Source organism: Macrosteles quadrilineatus, unplaced genomic scaffold (genome assembly GCF_028750875.1).
Source record: "Macrosteles quadrilineatus isolate MER2022 unplaced genomic scaffold, UCM_ALF_1.0 Scaffold_3__2_contigs__length_128488019, whole genome shotgun sequence".
Classification (NCBI taxonomy): Eukaryota; Metazoa; Arthropoda; class Insecta; order Hemiptera; family Cicadellidae; genus Macrosteles; species Macrosteles quadrilineatus.
In genome coordinates this window covers 122,794,893-122,807,372 of record NW_026542596.1, presented here as the reverse complement: position 1 = coordinate 122,807,372, position 12,480 = coordinate 122,794,893, and the positions used below count along the sequence as shown (strand labels likewise).

General features: G+C 34.6%; 1 protein-coding gene across 6 annotated transcripts in view; it reads right to left on the bottom strand.

Annotated features, from left to right (window-relative positions):
• Window positions 1-9: 9 nt before the first annotated feature.
• Window positions 10-12,480, bottom strand: part of LOC128988958 (putative thiamine transporter SLC35F3) — a 69,924-nt gene continuing 57,453 nt past the window's right edge. For all 6 annotated transcript variants that reach the window (XM_054410760.1, XM_054410763.1, XM_054410758.1 and 3 more), the window contains one exon: window positions 10-2,956. In XM_054410760.1, the coding sequence (XP_054266735.1) occupies window positions 2,842-2,956 (115 nt within the window). In that variant the 3' untranslated portion in view covers window positions 10-2,841. The remainder of the gene's footprint in view (window positions 2,957-12,480) is intronic.

Genomic DNA, 12,480 nt, shown 5'->3' with positions numbered 1-12,480 from the left:
ACTGTTTACATTCGACATACAAATTGAATAAAAAAGATGAATATTTTATAAAATGTATTTACTTTAATCATTTCCCCAACTTTTTAGATATACTTTAATCAAGTGTAACAATAGTACCCTAATTATTTCCAAATTCAAAGGGAAGAAGTGTTTTGCTGAGGAGATTAGAATTGATCTTTGTATGTGTATGTTCCTTATTTTATACAAAGTTGGCTTTGGCGCACAAGTTTAGATTTTGAATAACGAGTGAGTTTTAGACATCGAACAACAAATATAACAACAACCAAACATACAAGATACTGTACAATATGACTATTTACATTGTACAAGGGATGGTTTCAGTTTTTGTTTGAAGAGAGTTCCATGTGTTTGGTTGACAATTTTAAAGATACAACAGTAACATTTATTTAAATGTTTACTGAAAAATTTATACAAGACAAGTTTTTGATTTGTTTTGTAATTTGATATAAACCAAAAACAAATCTCCAAATACAATCAATGTTATAGACTGTCGATTATATAGTTTGTTTATAAAAAAATTATTATTAAAATAAAACTGTATTGACAATATTATATTTTATAACATGTCAAATTTAAGGTTACAAAAATGTGGTTCCACCTTTCGGATGTATTTAGCCTAAGAGCCAGTTGTATATTTTTATCAAGTTCAATTAAATACATCTTGGATTATAAACAACATCTTTTGAATGGTTATTTGAGTTGGATGTAAAATACTAAATGTTTAGCGTCTTCCAAAGGCTCGTTAAACTATAATATTCATTAATTTTGTTAAATTCATCGACGGTTTTATATATTGTTTTGATGAGTACATTTTTAACCTGGTAGTTTTTAGTTAGAAGATTCTATTTTCACTTTAGAATGTGTAACACTACAGTACACGAGCTGTGGACTTAAGAGTCTGCACATTAGAAAAATCACGCCGAAATAAGTGAATCCGCGAGCGAATGACATGACACGCCACCTACCTTCTCCCACTACCTTTCCAAGGAGCGTCAGTTGGCCTTGAGCTACGAGGGTGTAAAGTTAGGCATGTTATGTTTCAAGAGGATTAAGAACAGGCCAGTGATTGACTGATTGGTTTTCAACAGGACATTTTCAATTTGAAATATTTGTAATTATTTTGAAATTTATCCACAAATATTGACCTATTTTGGACTATTTGAAATGTTGATGCTCTATGAATTTTATTAGGTTTATAAAAGAGCATTTCCAGTAACACGTCCTTACTGGTGTTACTATTAGCCGCGCGTGTACTGGAGGGTTAAACTTTAATAAATGTCCGATTAAAAATAAAAATATTGATTTGACCCAGAATTGATTAAATGCTTATATAGATGAGATTTCTTTTATTGAAGTGAGATTCAAAAATAAATATTGAATGAAGTAAAATATAATAAATTATGTTCATACGATACCTATACCTGAAATTACCCAAATACCTGGATTATTGTGGTATGTGCACTTAACCAGCCTACTTGAAATTAGAAGAGACTTTACATACATAGGATTATATGTCATTTTACTCAATAACTTCACAATGAATATTAAATAAATGAATAAACCTCAAACCTTAAGCTGACAGTGCGTTCTTTGATATAAGTGTTAGTCAAGAGAAAATTAATACACATCTATGTTTATTAGGTAATTTATATTACCTAATAAACATATATTAGGTAATTTATTATAGGGTAATTCATAAATACAAAAAATTAGGTACCGTATTGGCAAAACCAAATTCCATCATATCATAACAATATGTTTGTTATGATTCCTGATCTATGAAAAAAATCTTCTGGGTTTTTAAATCAGATTTCTGTGAAGATAACCATATCAAACATCACTACTTTTTATTAATGCAAACAAGATAAACTGTGTGCAATCAAAGAATGTTTTTGCTCACACAATGCAATAGTTGGGTATTAAAATCCTGAGCTTTAAATAAATGTTGTTATGATTTATATTTTTAAACACAATAAATATACCAAATAAAGCACTATCAGGTTGTTGAATGGCCAGAATCTTTAGAGCAAGTTTCTCTAATGTTATGTATATTAGTATTATAAAGTGCTTTCTTTAATTCCTCCTAAAATTGGAAATAAGACATGCAAATACATCAAAGTATTAACATAATTGAAAACACAGAAAATACCATGAGAGTAAAAATTGTATTGTAGGAAAAAAATACTAATAATAAGAAAGAATAAAAATGTAAAATAAAGTTTGATAAACTTTTTTTTACCTTAATTTAATTGCAAAGATAGATATAAACAAAACATTGATTTTTGTTACTGTGTGTTGTGATTAGGGTGGTGTGTCTGGATTTCAAGGATTCACTTTGTTACCTACTCCCATGTGAAGCATTCAGGAACTCTAGAACTTCGAGTTACTACAAAATCCCCAAAAATTGCAAGAAGGAGAAACCAGTTATTTTTTTAATCATAAAATTATAAATAAATGTGGAATTATCTTAAAATTAAAACCTCCTTAGAGGGTATAAATGCCCCTTGTACTGGTAGATAGTTGGTACCAACTAAAATTTATCGATTAGTGATAAGTGTAGTGGTTATTGTTTGTTAAGTTAGCTGAATAGAGTATTCGAGATAAAAAATATCTTCCTTAACCTTTGGGGTATAAAAAACAAAATATGAGTTGAGTTAATCCAGGTGTGAAAATATTTTCATAGATACACTGTAAAACTCACAACATTTTAAAAATTGCTCAAAGATAGGAAAACTTTCAATAACCAAGCTTAATCCAAATGAGAAAAACACTAAGTTTTGGTAGCTACAGTTGTAATGGATAATCCGGTCCTGGATCCGGTCATCTGACACGGCCGGATGGAGAGCGCAAGTGTGACCGGATGTAACCGGTCCGGTAATCTATGACCGGTCGTTGCTGGTTAGCTTGGGCTCCATGTCTATGTCGTCGACTCCACCTTAAAAATACAATGAAAGTAATTATTGTTAGCTCAACAGAAAACCTGCAATTGACTATACTCTGTTCACAATATCTAGGCGGTTTGACAGGAAGCGATTCCATCCCATCTACCTTACCCTGACTTTGAAACAACAGCCGACAGCTGATATATACCTATCATTAAGCTAAAAAAAAGTGTTGGGGGAACCCAGTAGGAAGGGAAACCTTCCCCTTAAACCGCCTAAATGTTATAAATGAACTGTAGTTTATATGTAATGCTAACCAACTTTCAGGAAGTAACTTTTACTTTCATGTAAAACATCAGCCAAAGCTAACATTTGAGAGTGAAAAAGTACCTAGTCAAGCTTTAATTTTTCTAGAATGAAGGGCCATAGAAGCAGGTTTCCAAAAATAACCTCATGACTTTAGGATGACAACAACAAAAAATACAATTATTTATGTTACCATTTATATTCACCTTTTTTTATTCTTGGTAATTAAAATGTTGGGTTGCTATGACACAACTAAGTTTTCCTACCCTCAATCAATTTTTGTATCACCCACTTTGAGAGTTGTTATGTCAATGGCTTTTGAGTACTATGTGACAGATATATCGGCGTTTACTAAAATCTCTAAGGGATATAAAGAGGAAGGTTATTTTAACAAAAAGTAGCAAAACGGCCATTGGTGACCTGCATGTTCATAGGATACACTAACAACCATTTAGCTAAAAGATTCGCCCAATCCTATGATTCGAGATGTATGTCTAAACCAAGGATTATGAACACCTCACTATGCCCCAGTGGTTGTAGTAGGCTATATCGCTACAAACACACAGGTCACCAATTATTTGCCACACAGGACGGGAATCGAACCAGAGCAAAAGAATGCCACTGGCCAAGTGACACACGCCCTTGCCTTCTCGGCTATCTGTGCTTGGAGACTGAGAAGTCAAAAACCGGTATTTAAGCTGACACCAACGATTGCGAACAGATAGCGCTACAGCAGGTTGTTCAATGCGTTACAAGGTAGCAGCACTAGTTAGTCACGGACAATTTAGATGATATTTTTCAGTTGAACCACTACAGTGATCATAAATTGTGTCACCGGTATTGAGGCTTTGCTGCAAAACACTATTTTCCTAAAATGGCTATATTATAACCTTATCAAACTAAATTAAGGTTAAATTCTATATTAAATTGTAAACTAGATGTCTTTTGATTTTATTAGATTTTGCTTTCAAACAATGCTATCAGAACATTAAAATTTATAATTTATTTATGTGGTCTAAGGTAGTCCACAAGGTTGTGTGTGGTAATAGATTTGAGGTACTTTCTGTTGACAATGATGATAAGGAACAGCCTAACTCTACTAAATTAGTCTCTGCTAAGCCAGTCAGAAGTTTGGATATTCGAAATTCAAACAAACCTATCAATGTAGACCATGATAGGCCTTGTAGCATAAAATCTAATGTTAAGGTCAAATTAGCAAACACTAGTTGTAAGACTGATTCCTCTAACTGTCGACTAGCTGCTTCCAAACACCACCTTGTATCTTCTAAAAAACCTCTCAAGCTGTTTAGCGACAGCCACGGGAGATCGCTCTTGCCTCTATTGACGGAGAAGTTTGGAACCGAATTTAATTCGTTTGCTCATGTGATACCAAATGGTAAGATGTGTCACATTTTGGAGGCAGCTGGACGTTCGTTGCAGGATGATGGTCAGGTAGGGTACACCGTCATAATGGCAGGAACCAATGATATTTCAAACGAGTCTGACATAAGTATATTTCCAAACAGATAGATGATGTTTTATCAACTTACAGTAAGCCTCAAATACTTGTGATGGCTGTGCCCATCAGATATGACTTGCCACTCTTAAACAATGTTATAGTCAATGTAAACGAACAACTTGCCAGTGTATGTTCTAAACATAGTAATGCGACATTCGTACCCTTGTTTGTACATAGAGGTCATTTCACCAGACATGGGCTGCACTTTAATCATGTGGGCAAACGCAGAATTGTTAGTTTGCTCGGCAACATTATGCTGAAACAAAGAGATCCCTTGTTGCAAAAAACTCGCACTAAAAACTTAATTGGTGTTAAAAATGATAGTGTTTTGGTCTCAAACTCCTCTCTCCCAAAAATGTCTTCATCAGTCAGCATTTCTCCACGTCCCTACAGCACTAGAGTATTTTATAGTACACGATATTCTTCCAAATCTGGGTTGCTTCCTAACGAAGACCGTACTTTTTTAGGATTAGGCAGGAGAAAGCTTCAGAGCAGAGGGTAGCAAGAAAAACTTCTAACTTAGGCCCTAAATCCTCTATTTCAGTTTTCCACCAAAACATCTGCGGTGTTAGGACAAACAAAGAACTTCTAGAAATCCATTTAGAAAGTGAAGCCCCTGACATCTTATGCCTGACAGAGCATAATCTGACACAAGATCAGTTCAATTGCTTTTCTTTGCTGGAATACACAAACATCGCGGCTTTCTGCTGTCAATCTCGTCAAAGAGGTGGAGTCTGCTTGCTAGCCAGAAGGGGTATTCAGATTATTGATGTGGATGTGTCCCGGTTTTGCTCTGAGGTTTCTTGTCATCTAGCGGCGTCCAAAATTGTGTTATCGAACCATGACGCAGTCGTAGTTCTTGGTGTCTACAGGAGCCCTAGTTATGCTTGCGATGAGTTTTTTGAGCTCTTAGGAGAATGTCTGGATTTTATTCTTCAAAATGCACGCAAGATTGTTGTCCTGTGGGTGATTTCAATATTAATATTCTGAGTGACGGATTTTCGAGCACAAGCTTTCTGCACATAATGCGATCATACGGCCTGCATCATAAAATATCATCATATACAAGGGAGTTTAAGAACTCTAAGACGGTCATTGACAATATCTTCACAAACATTGACTCCCAGTTAATTAGTTGTAGGGTTGTTAAGGCCGCCTTGTCAGATCACCATGGCCAAGAAGCCGTAATTAATCTATCTCCTTCACCTCCACCATCTGGACCTTTGTTTATTCAATGTCGTATATTTAATTTGGAAAATATTGGTTGTTTTAGGCATAATTTAAATAAGGAAACCTAGACTGGCATGCTAGATCAACAGAGTACAGATAAAAAATTCAGTGAATTTCTTCAAACCATAAAATACTGTTTCGATATATCCTTTCCTATAACGAAAACAAAAGTCCATCGTCATAAGTCTTCAAATAAACCAGTCATCACGCCAGAGATATTGAACCTTAAAAAGCAACTGCAGTTTCTTTACTCATTGTCAAAGGATCTTGATTCGTCACACCCTATCCGCTTGAAGTACAGAGATATGAAAAGAAACTTCAAAATGGCTGTCCGTAAAGCAAAATCAGACAAAATCCTTAGTAAGATATCTGAGTCATCGAACAAATCAAAGACAATATGGGGAATCATAAATGACACCAAAGGTCCTAAATTAAAGGACAACTTCGACATTTCATTGGTTGACAAAGATTGCGGTACAGTAGGAGATCCAGGGACAGTCGCTAGAATCTTTAATAAATTCTTCTCTGATATCGGGACTGAATTTCACACTGAAAGTGACTGTATAGATAGGGTGAACTCGCTGTCAGAGTCTCTCAATTTTGTAAGCAATTCTCTATTTTTGTCCCCTGTCACCAAACCCGAGGTAGAAGAAGTCATACTTTCACTCAAACCAAAACCATCGAGTGGGTCAGATGAAATTTCTTCTCGACTTCTTAGAGAAACATATGATCTAGTTTCTGCTCCATTGGTCCATCTGATAAATTGTTCTTTTGAAGAGGGATGCTTTCCATCTTCCCTAAAACATGCCATTGTTAGGCCTATTCATAAGAATGGAAGCAAATTTGATTGTAGCAACTATCGGCCAATTTCCTTAATTTCAACTTTCTCCAAGGTTTTCGAACGTCTTTTTCTGAACAGACTCTTGTCATTTTTGGAGGAAAATAATATCTTGTCTTCCCACCAGTTTGGGTTTATAAAGGGAAAATCGACCCTCGACGCAGTCAATCATGTTGTATCATTCTTGTCAGGAGCCCTAGATTCTGGAGACGCTGCACTGGGAATAAATTTTGACCTGTCTAAAGCATTTGATATGGTTGATCACCCTACTCTTCTGGAAAAGCTTTACCGTCTTGGAGTACGGGGCTTAGCTCACGAATGGGTGTCATCCTTTCTTCGAGAAAGAACTCAATCAGTCCGGATACCCTTTGTTGACTCCCAAGGAATTCGTAATCATGCTACCTCTGCTTCGTCTGTTGTTATTCGGGGTGTTCCCCAGGGTTCTATCATCGGCCCAATCCTGTTTTTGCTCTTCATTAATGACCTGCCTTCTTTTGTATCAAATAATCCAAGTTCAAATGTAGATGTTTGTTTATATGCCGACGACACCTCACTTTGCTTCTCAGCTAAAGACGTGGCTCATCTAGAGACAACAGCATTTGAGAGTTCCAATAGAGCTTTGCAATGGTTCCAAAACAACAAACTTCTTCTAAACTGCAAGAAAACAAAAATGCTCCAATACCATATTAACAGCTCAAAAAAGCAAGTCCCACTGACTGTTTTGATAGGTGACGAAGAGATCTCTTCTTGTAACAATGCTAAGTTTCTTGGTTTGGTTTTAGACAGACAGCTCAACTTTCATGACCATATAGAGCTCATATCCAGAAGAATTAGCACAGGAATTTTTGTGATCAGAGGTCTTTCGAGGTTTACCGATTCTCGTGTAACCTTGAGTGCCTATTATGGACTGATTTACCCATTATTGTCGTATTTGGTGGCAGTTTGGGGCTGTGAGAGCGTACGAACAAAGTTTGTCTTCCGTCTTCAGAAAAAAGCCCTAAGAGCAGCCTTCAGAATATCCCGTCTTACTTCTTGCAAGCCTCTCTTCAAGGAATACAATATCCTCACATTTCCATCCATATACATACTCAGTTGTCTATCGTTTTTAAAAAGAAATTATCATCTGTATCAACCACAGTTCCATTCAATGCAGTACACTCTCAGACAAAAAAACAATATTAAGCTACCTAAGCACAGGACAAGTTTCTTTGAGAGACACCTATTTTATAATAGTATCAGGTTTTTCAATGTGTTGCCTGAACCCCTGAAAGTGGAGCAAGACAAAGACAAATTTGGGAGAGCGGTCAAACGCATACTCTTGGAACAAGCTCCCTACACTGTGAAAGATTTTTTAAGTTGCCGATCGAATTAAGATACTGTTCAGTTACGTTTTAGTTCTAACAGCATTTATAATTTAGTTTTATAATTTAGTTTATTAAGATTCTTGTGACGCTATTATACAGTTTTTTTCTGTGCAAAAATAAAGATGATTTGATTTGATTTGATTTGATTTGATTTATAAGAAAACTTGGAAATTTACAACAAAAACTAAGTTTTATTTAATGATTACTACAAATAGCCGGACTTTTCTTTGTTATATATTTGTTATTGTCATACAGGGTGTTTATTTAAGAATCATCAGGTTTTAAAACATTTTATTGACGTTAATGTTAAACAAATACGGATATAAAATTTATCAACATTAAACTCTTAAATTTTTCATAGATACCCCTACAAGTTGTCAACGTTTCGTCCATTAGCTGTGGAGCAAGTTTCCAATCTATGATGTAAATTGTCTAGTACACCGGCTAGCATCGCAAGGTTGGTTGATTCTACGGCATTGCAAATTCGTCCACGGAGCTCTTGAAGTGTTTAAGGCATTGGCGGTATATAAACTTTGTCTTTTACATAGCCCCATGGAAAAAAAATCACACACCGAAAGATCAGGGGATCTAGGGGGCCATTTGAGAAGGGTAAAGTCATTATCGTTACATTTGCCAATCCACCTCAGTTTTTAAGAGAACTCTTGCGCGACCACTGCTTTTACGTTTTAATATACTTCCAGAGTTCCTAAACTGGCGATACCACCTTAAAATGCTTTGGTGTGTAGGAGGAGTCCGTCTAAAATGCCCCCTCAAACTCACGCTGGATGGCTATTAAAGATGAACTTGAGTCATAATGAAAAACACAAAATGTTTTTTCTTGAATTGTAATCATTTTGAAAATGATGCAAACACGTCCAAGAAAAAAACCAAGACTGATTATTGAACAGCTGATTATAAAACTTGGAAACATGCTTTTTAAGCACATGTTTCAAATATTAATGTGGGGCAAGAACACCATTAAAACCTGATGATTCTTTTATAAAAGCCATGTATTATTCAAAATTAGCCTAATTAATAAAATAGTGACAACAATACAGTTAAAATTCAACAAAAGGTAATGGAATTAAAAGGAAAACAAAAAAGTCTTACTAAATACAAATTATTGGCCTAATCTTAGTTTTTTTATTTAAACTCGGCAATTTAATTAAAACCAAGTCATCCATTTTCTAACCGTGAAAAAATATTTACACATACTTTTACTTTACCATGAATTAATTATATACATACAGACAAATCTCAGTCGTACTTATTGCTTATTTTAAATCCAATTGCCAAAATTGTTAATACGGTACAATTACTACGCCGGTATGGTAAAATATGTAAACAAATCGTTAAACTAATAAAAATAAAGTAAGAAACACGAAGTGATGAGCGTGGCAACGAGCTAGGGCATAGGCACATGAAGACAGAAGAACTAGAACGGAGAACTGGCAACAGCGCACGGGAGAAGTAGGGAGGACAAACACACTGCTCAAGCGCTACAATGCATTAGTGGCATCCTGTCCACACACTGTTGATATATACCGAATTGCGGCAAGTGCCACTATTAAAAACTAGTGTTTGATGTCAAAATGGAGTGTTCATTAGAAATAACAATGTACACAAGGTTTTTCCACCTTCCTTCATCCACTGGTGGCCGCAGTTTGAAAGATGCCACAATTTGGTGTTTGCGAGTATTCAGCAAAGACCCGTGTGTGTGTGTAAGTGTGATAACTTGAGTATAAATTATACGATACACTATGAGAACAAGGTTTTATTGGGTAAAAAATAGTTTTTCCCCATTTTTAACCCCAAAAATATAAAGTTGTACAATATCCATACAAACTGTTTTGTAGAGTTAAAAAACTAATAATATCCTACATTGTAGCGTTGTTGTATGGCTTCAGAGAACATTCCAAAAACTCTGCATTTTGAATTCCTGTGTTGTTCTAATGGGCAGTATAAGTAAATAATTGTAGTTTGTTTTATTATGGTTAGCCTATATTTTGATCAGATTAGGCAAACTTAATTATTTCATACTAAGCAATTAACTTTTCACAAAAAAGCCACTTTTATTACCTTTCCTGGAGCAGCAATCCAACTTCGGTTTAACAAGTCCTACTTACGCGTTAAACATAATGTTATTTAAATAAAGAATAATCTGACATCATCGTAAAGGATGTATTTTGGTAAACATACAATCAGGCAAATTGAAGTCCACTTAGTCTGCAGGTTTGCTGCACGGAGGTATTTTAATTTTAGTGATTAGTGCATGTTAGTCACAAGCCCTTGAAGGAGTGACAACCTCACCCCCTTTTCATTAGGCCTTAGTTCCAAAATATAACATTTTCAGTTCGTATTAGTTATTGAACAGGGTACATTGTTTCTTAGGTGCTTTGTCTATAGAAGCAAGGGGGAGAGGCCCATCTGAAAAAAAAAACTGTGGAAGTGGACGGGATGGGTAGTCTTTATTAGTTGCACTAGCATTTTGCATATATATTTTGTGCGTTTCCTCCAAAAGCTTATATCAATAAATTCAATTTTTTTGTTCTTAAGATAAAGCAATAGTTGAATCACTGAATCACCAAATCCATGGTTCAAAGGGTTATTAATATGGGAGTCTGATTAACTATTCTCTATGTTTCATCAAATATATTGCCCTTTTTAATGACCAATATTTCAAATAAATAACACCTCAAGTTACATTTGGAATCGTAGGGAATAAAAAAGTAGGAACCATCTTAACAATCAGCAGACTATGCAAAGTTTGGGTGTACAACATAACAAATATCTAGCAAAACTAAGCATATTGCGTAAAGTCTTATGAAGGAATGAGATACAATTATTGTAATTAAAATAAACAAAAATTAAAAAAAAAAACATGCAACACAGAACCATCAACATGCAGATAGCTGTTTCATTAAAAAGTCGTGAAAAATTAAATCCATATGAAGATAATGTAAACAAATCTGGGAAGGGAACTTTAAAGGTTTCTGGGGCAGAGCCCTAAGGGAATTTACTTCATTTTTCTTTTGATGGCTCATCTACAGACCGAGACCTTTCTTTGGACACCTCTACCAAGTTTCTACGCCCAGCCGTTCTCTCAAATTAGTGGAGACAAAGTTTCCAATTAAATATTCAGATTTCCCATGTTAATCCTATGGGAGAAAACCCAACTTTGATGGAGATCCTGCCCAAACTAATAAAGATTAAAAAAAATGAAAAACACTTTGCAAAACTACAGATCAGGGCCATTTTTTTGACACTTTATTAATCAAAATAGGTCCAAAAATGAGGGAGGAGTTCTGTTTACAAAAATCGGCTTAGCGTATTATATACCTATATAGATAGATTTTAATTTGGGTTGGCGTAATATTACAATAGAAAATACCCCCGCCGCAGCAAACCTGCAGACTAAGCAAATTTCGACTTGTCTGATTACATTTTTACTAAAATATTCCCCTAAATAAGACATATTTATTCCCTATTTAAATAACATTAGATTTAACGAGTGCTTAGGTTTGCTGCTACGGGGAAGGTAAAAGTGTTTTTTGACCATACGTCAATAGTATAGGATGAAATAAATAAATTTGCCAAATTTTATCAATATATATCCATAAACAAGTAAACAACAACAATTTTCATTTTCTCCATAAGAATAACATGGGAATTTAAATTACACTATTTTTGAATTTTCTTCTTGACCGTTAGGCATACAACAGTGCTTCAATATACTAAATTATTTCTTTTTTAAGCTCTACAAAACAGTTTAAAAATAAATTGCAACATTTTTTGTTTTTAGGGTCAAAAATGGGAAAACCCCATTTTTACCCCATAAAATCCCCCGTAAACCCCCGTTTCCATGGTCTGATTATGCTGGATCGCGAACTCGTTAAAATAAACCTAGGTTTACACGTTTGTACCAAATTTCATCAAAATCGGATCATTTTTGCTCGAGTTATCGTGCTAACGGACACACATATATATATATATAATTTAGGTGTTCACGTAATAGGGCTGCTGATATATTAAATAAGTACAACTGAGCACCCTGAATAATATATTTTTTTTTATTATTAAAATAAATATATTATTCAGGGTGCTCAGTTGTACTTATTTACAACAAATATATATATATATATATATATATATATATATATTAAAATTAAAACATATATAACAAAGTACCCTTTTAGTAATTATTTTATTTATATATATGAATTTGAACGGATGGTGTTTTTGGCCTCTAGAGACCTCAAAATGAAAAATTAAATCCAGGTCTTACCATGAGTACTAGGGTAATAGCTTATTCCCTATATG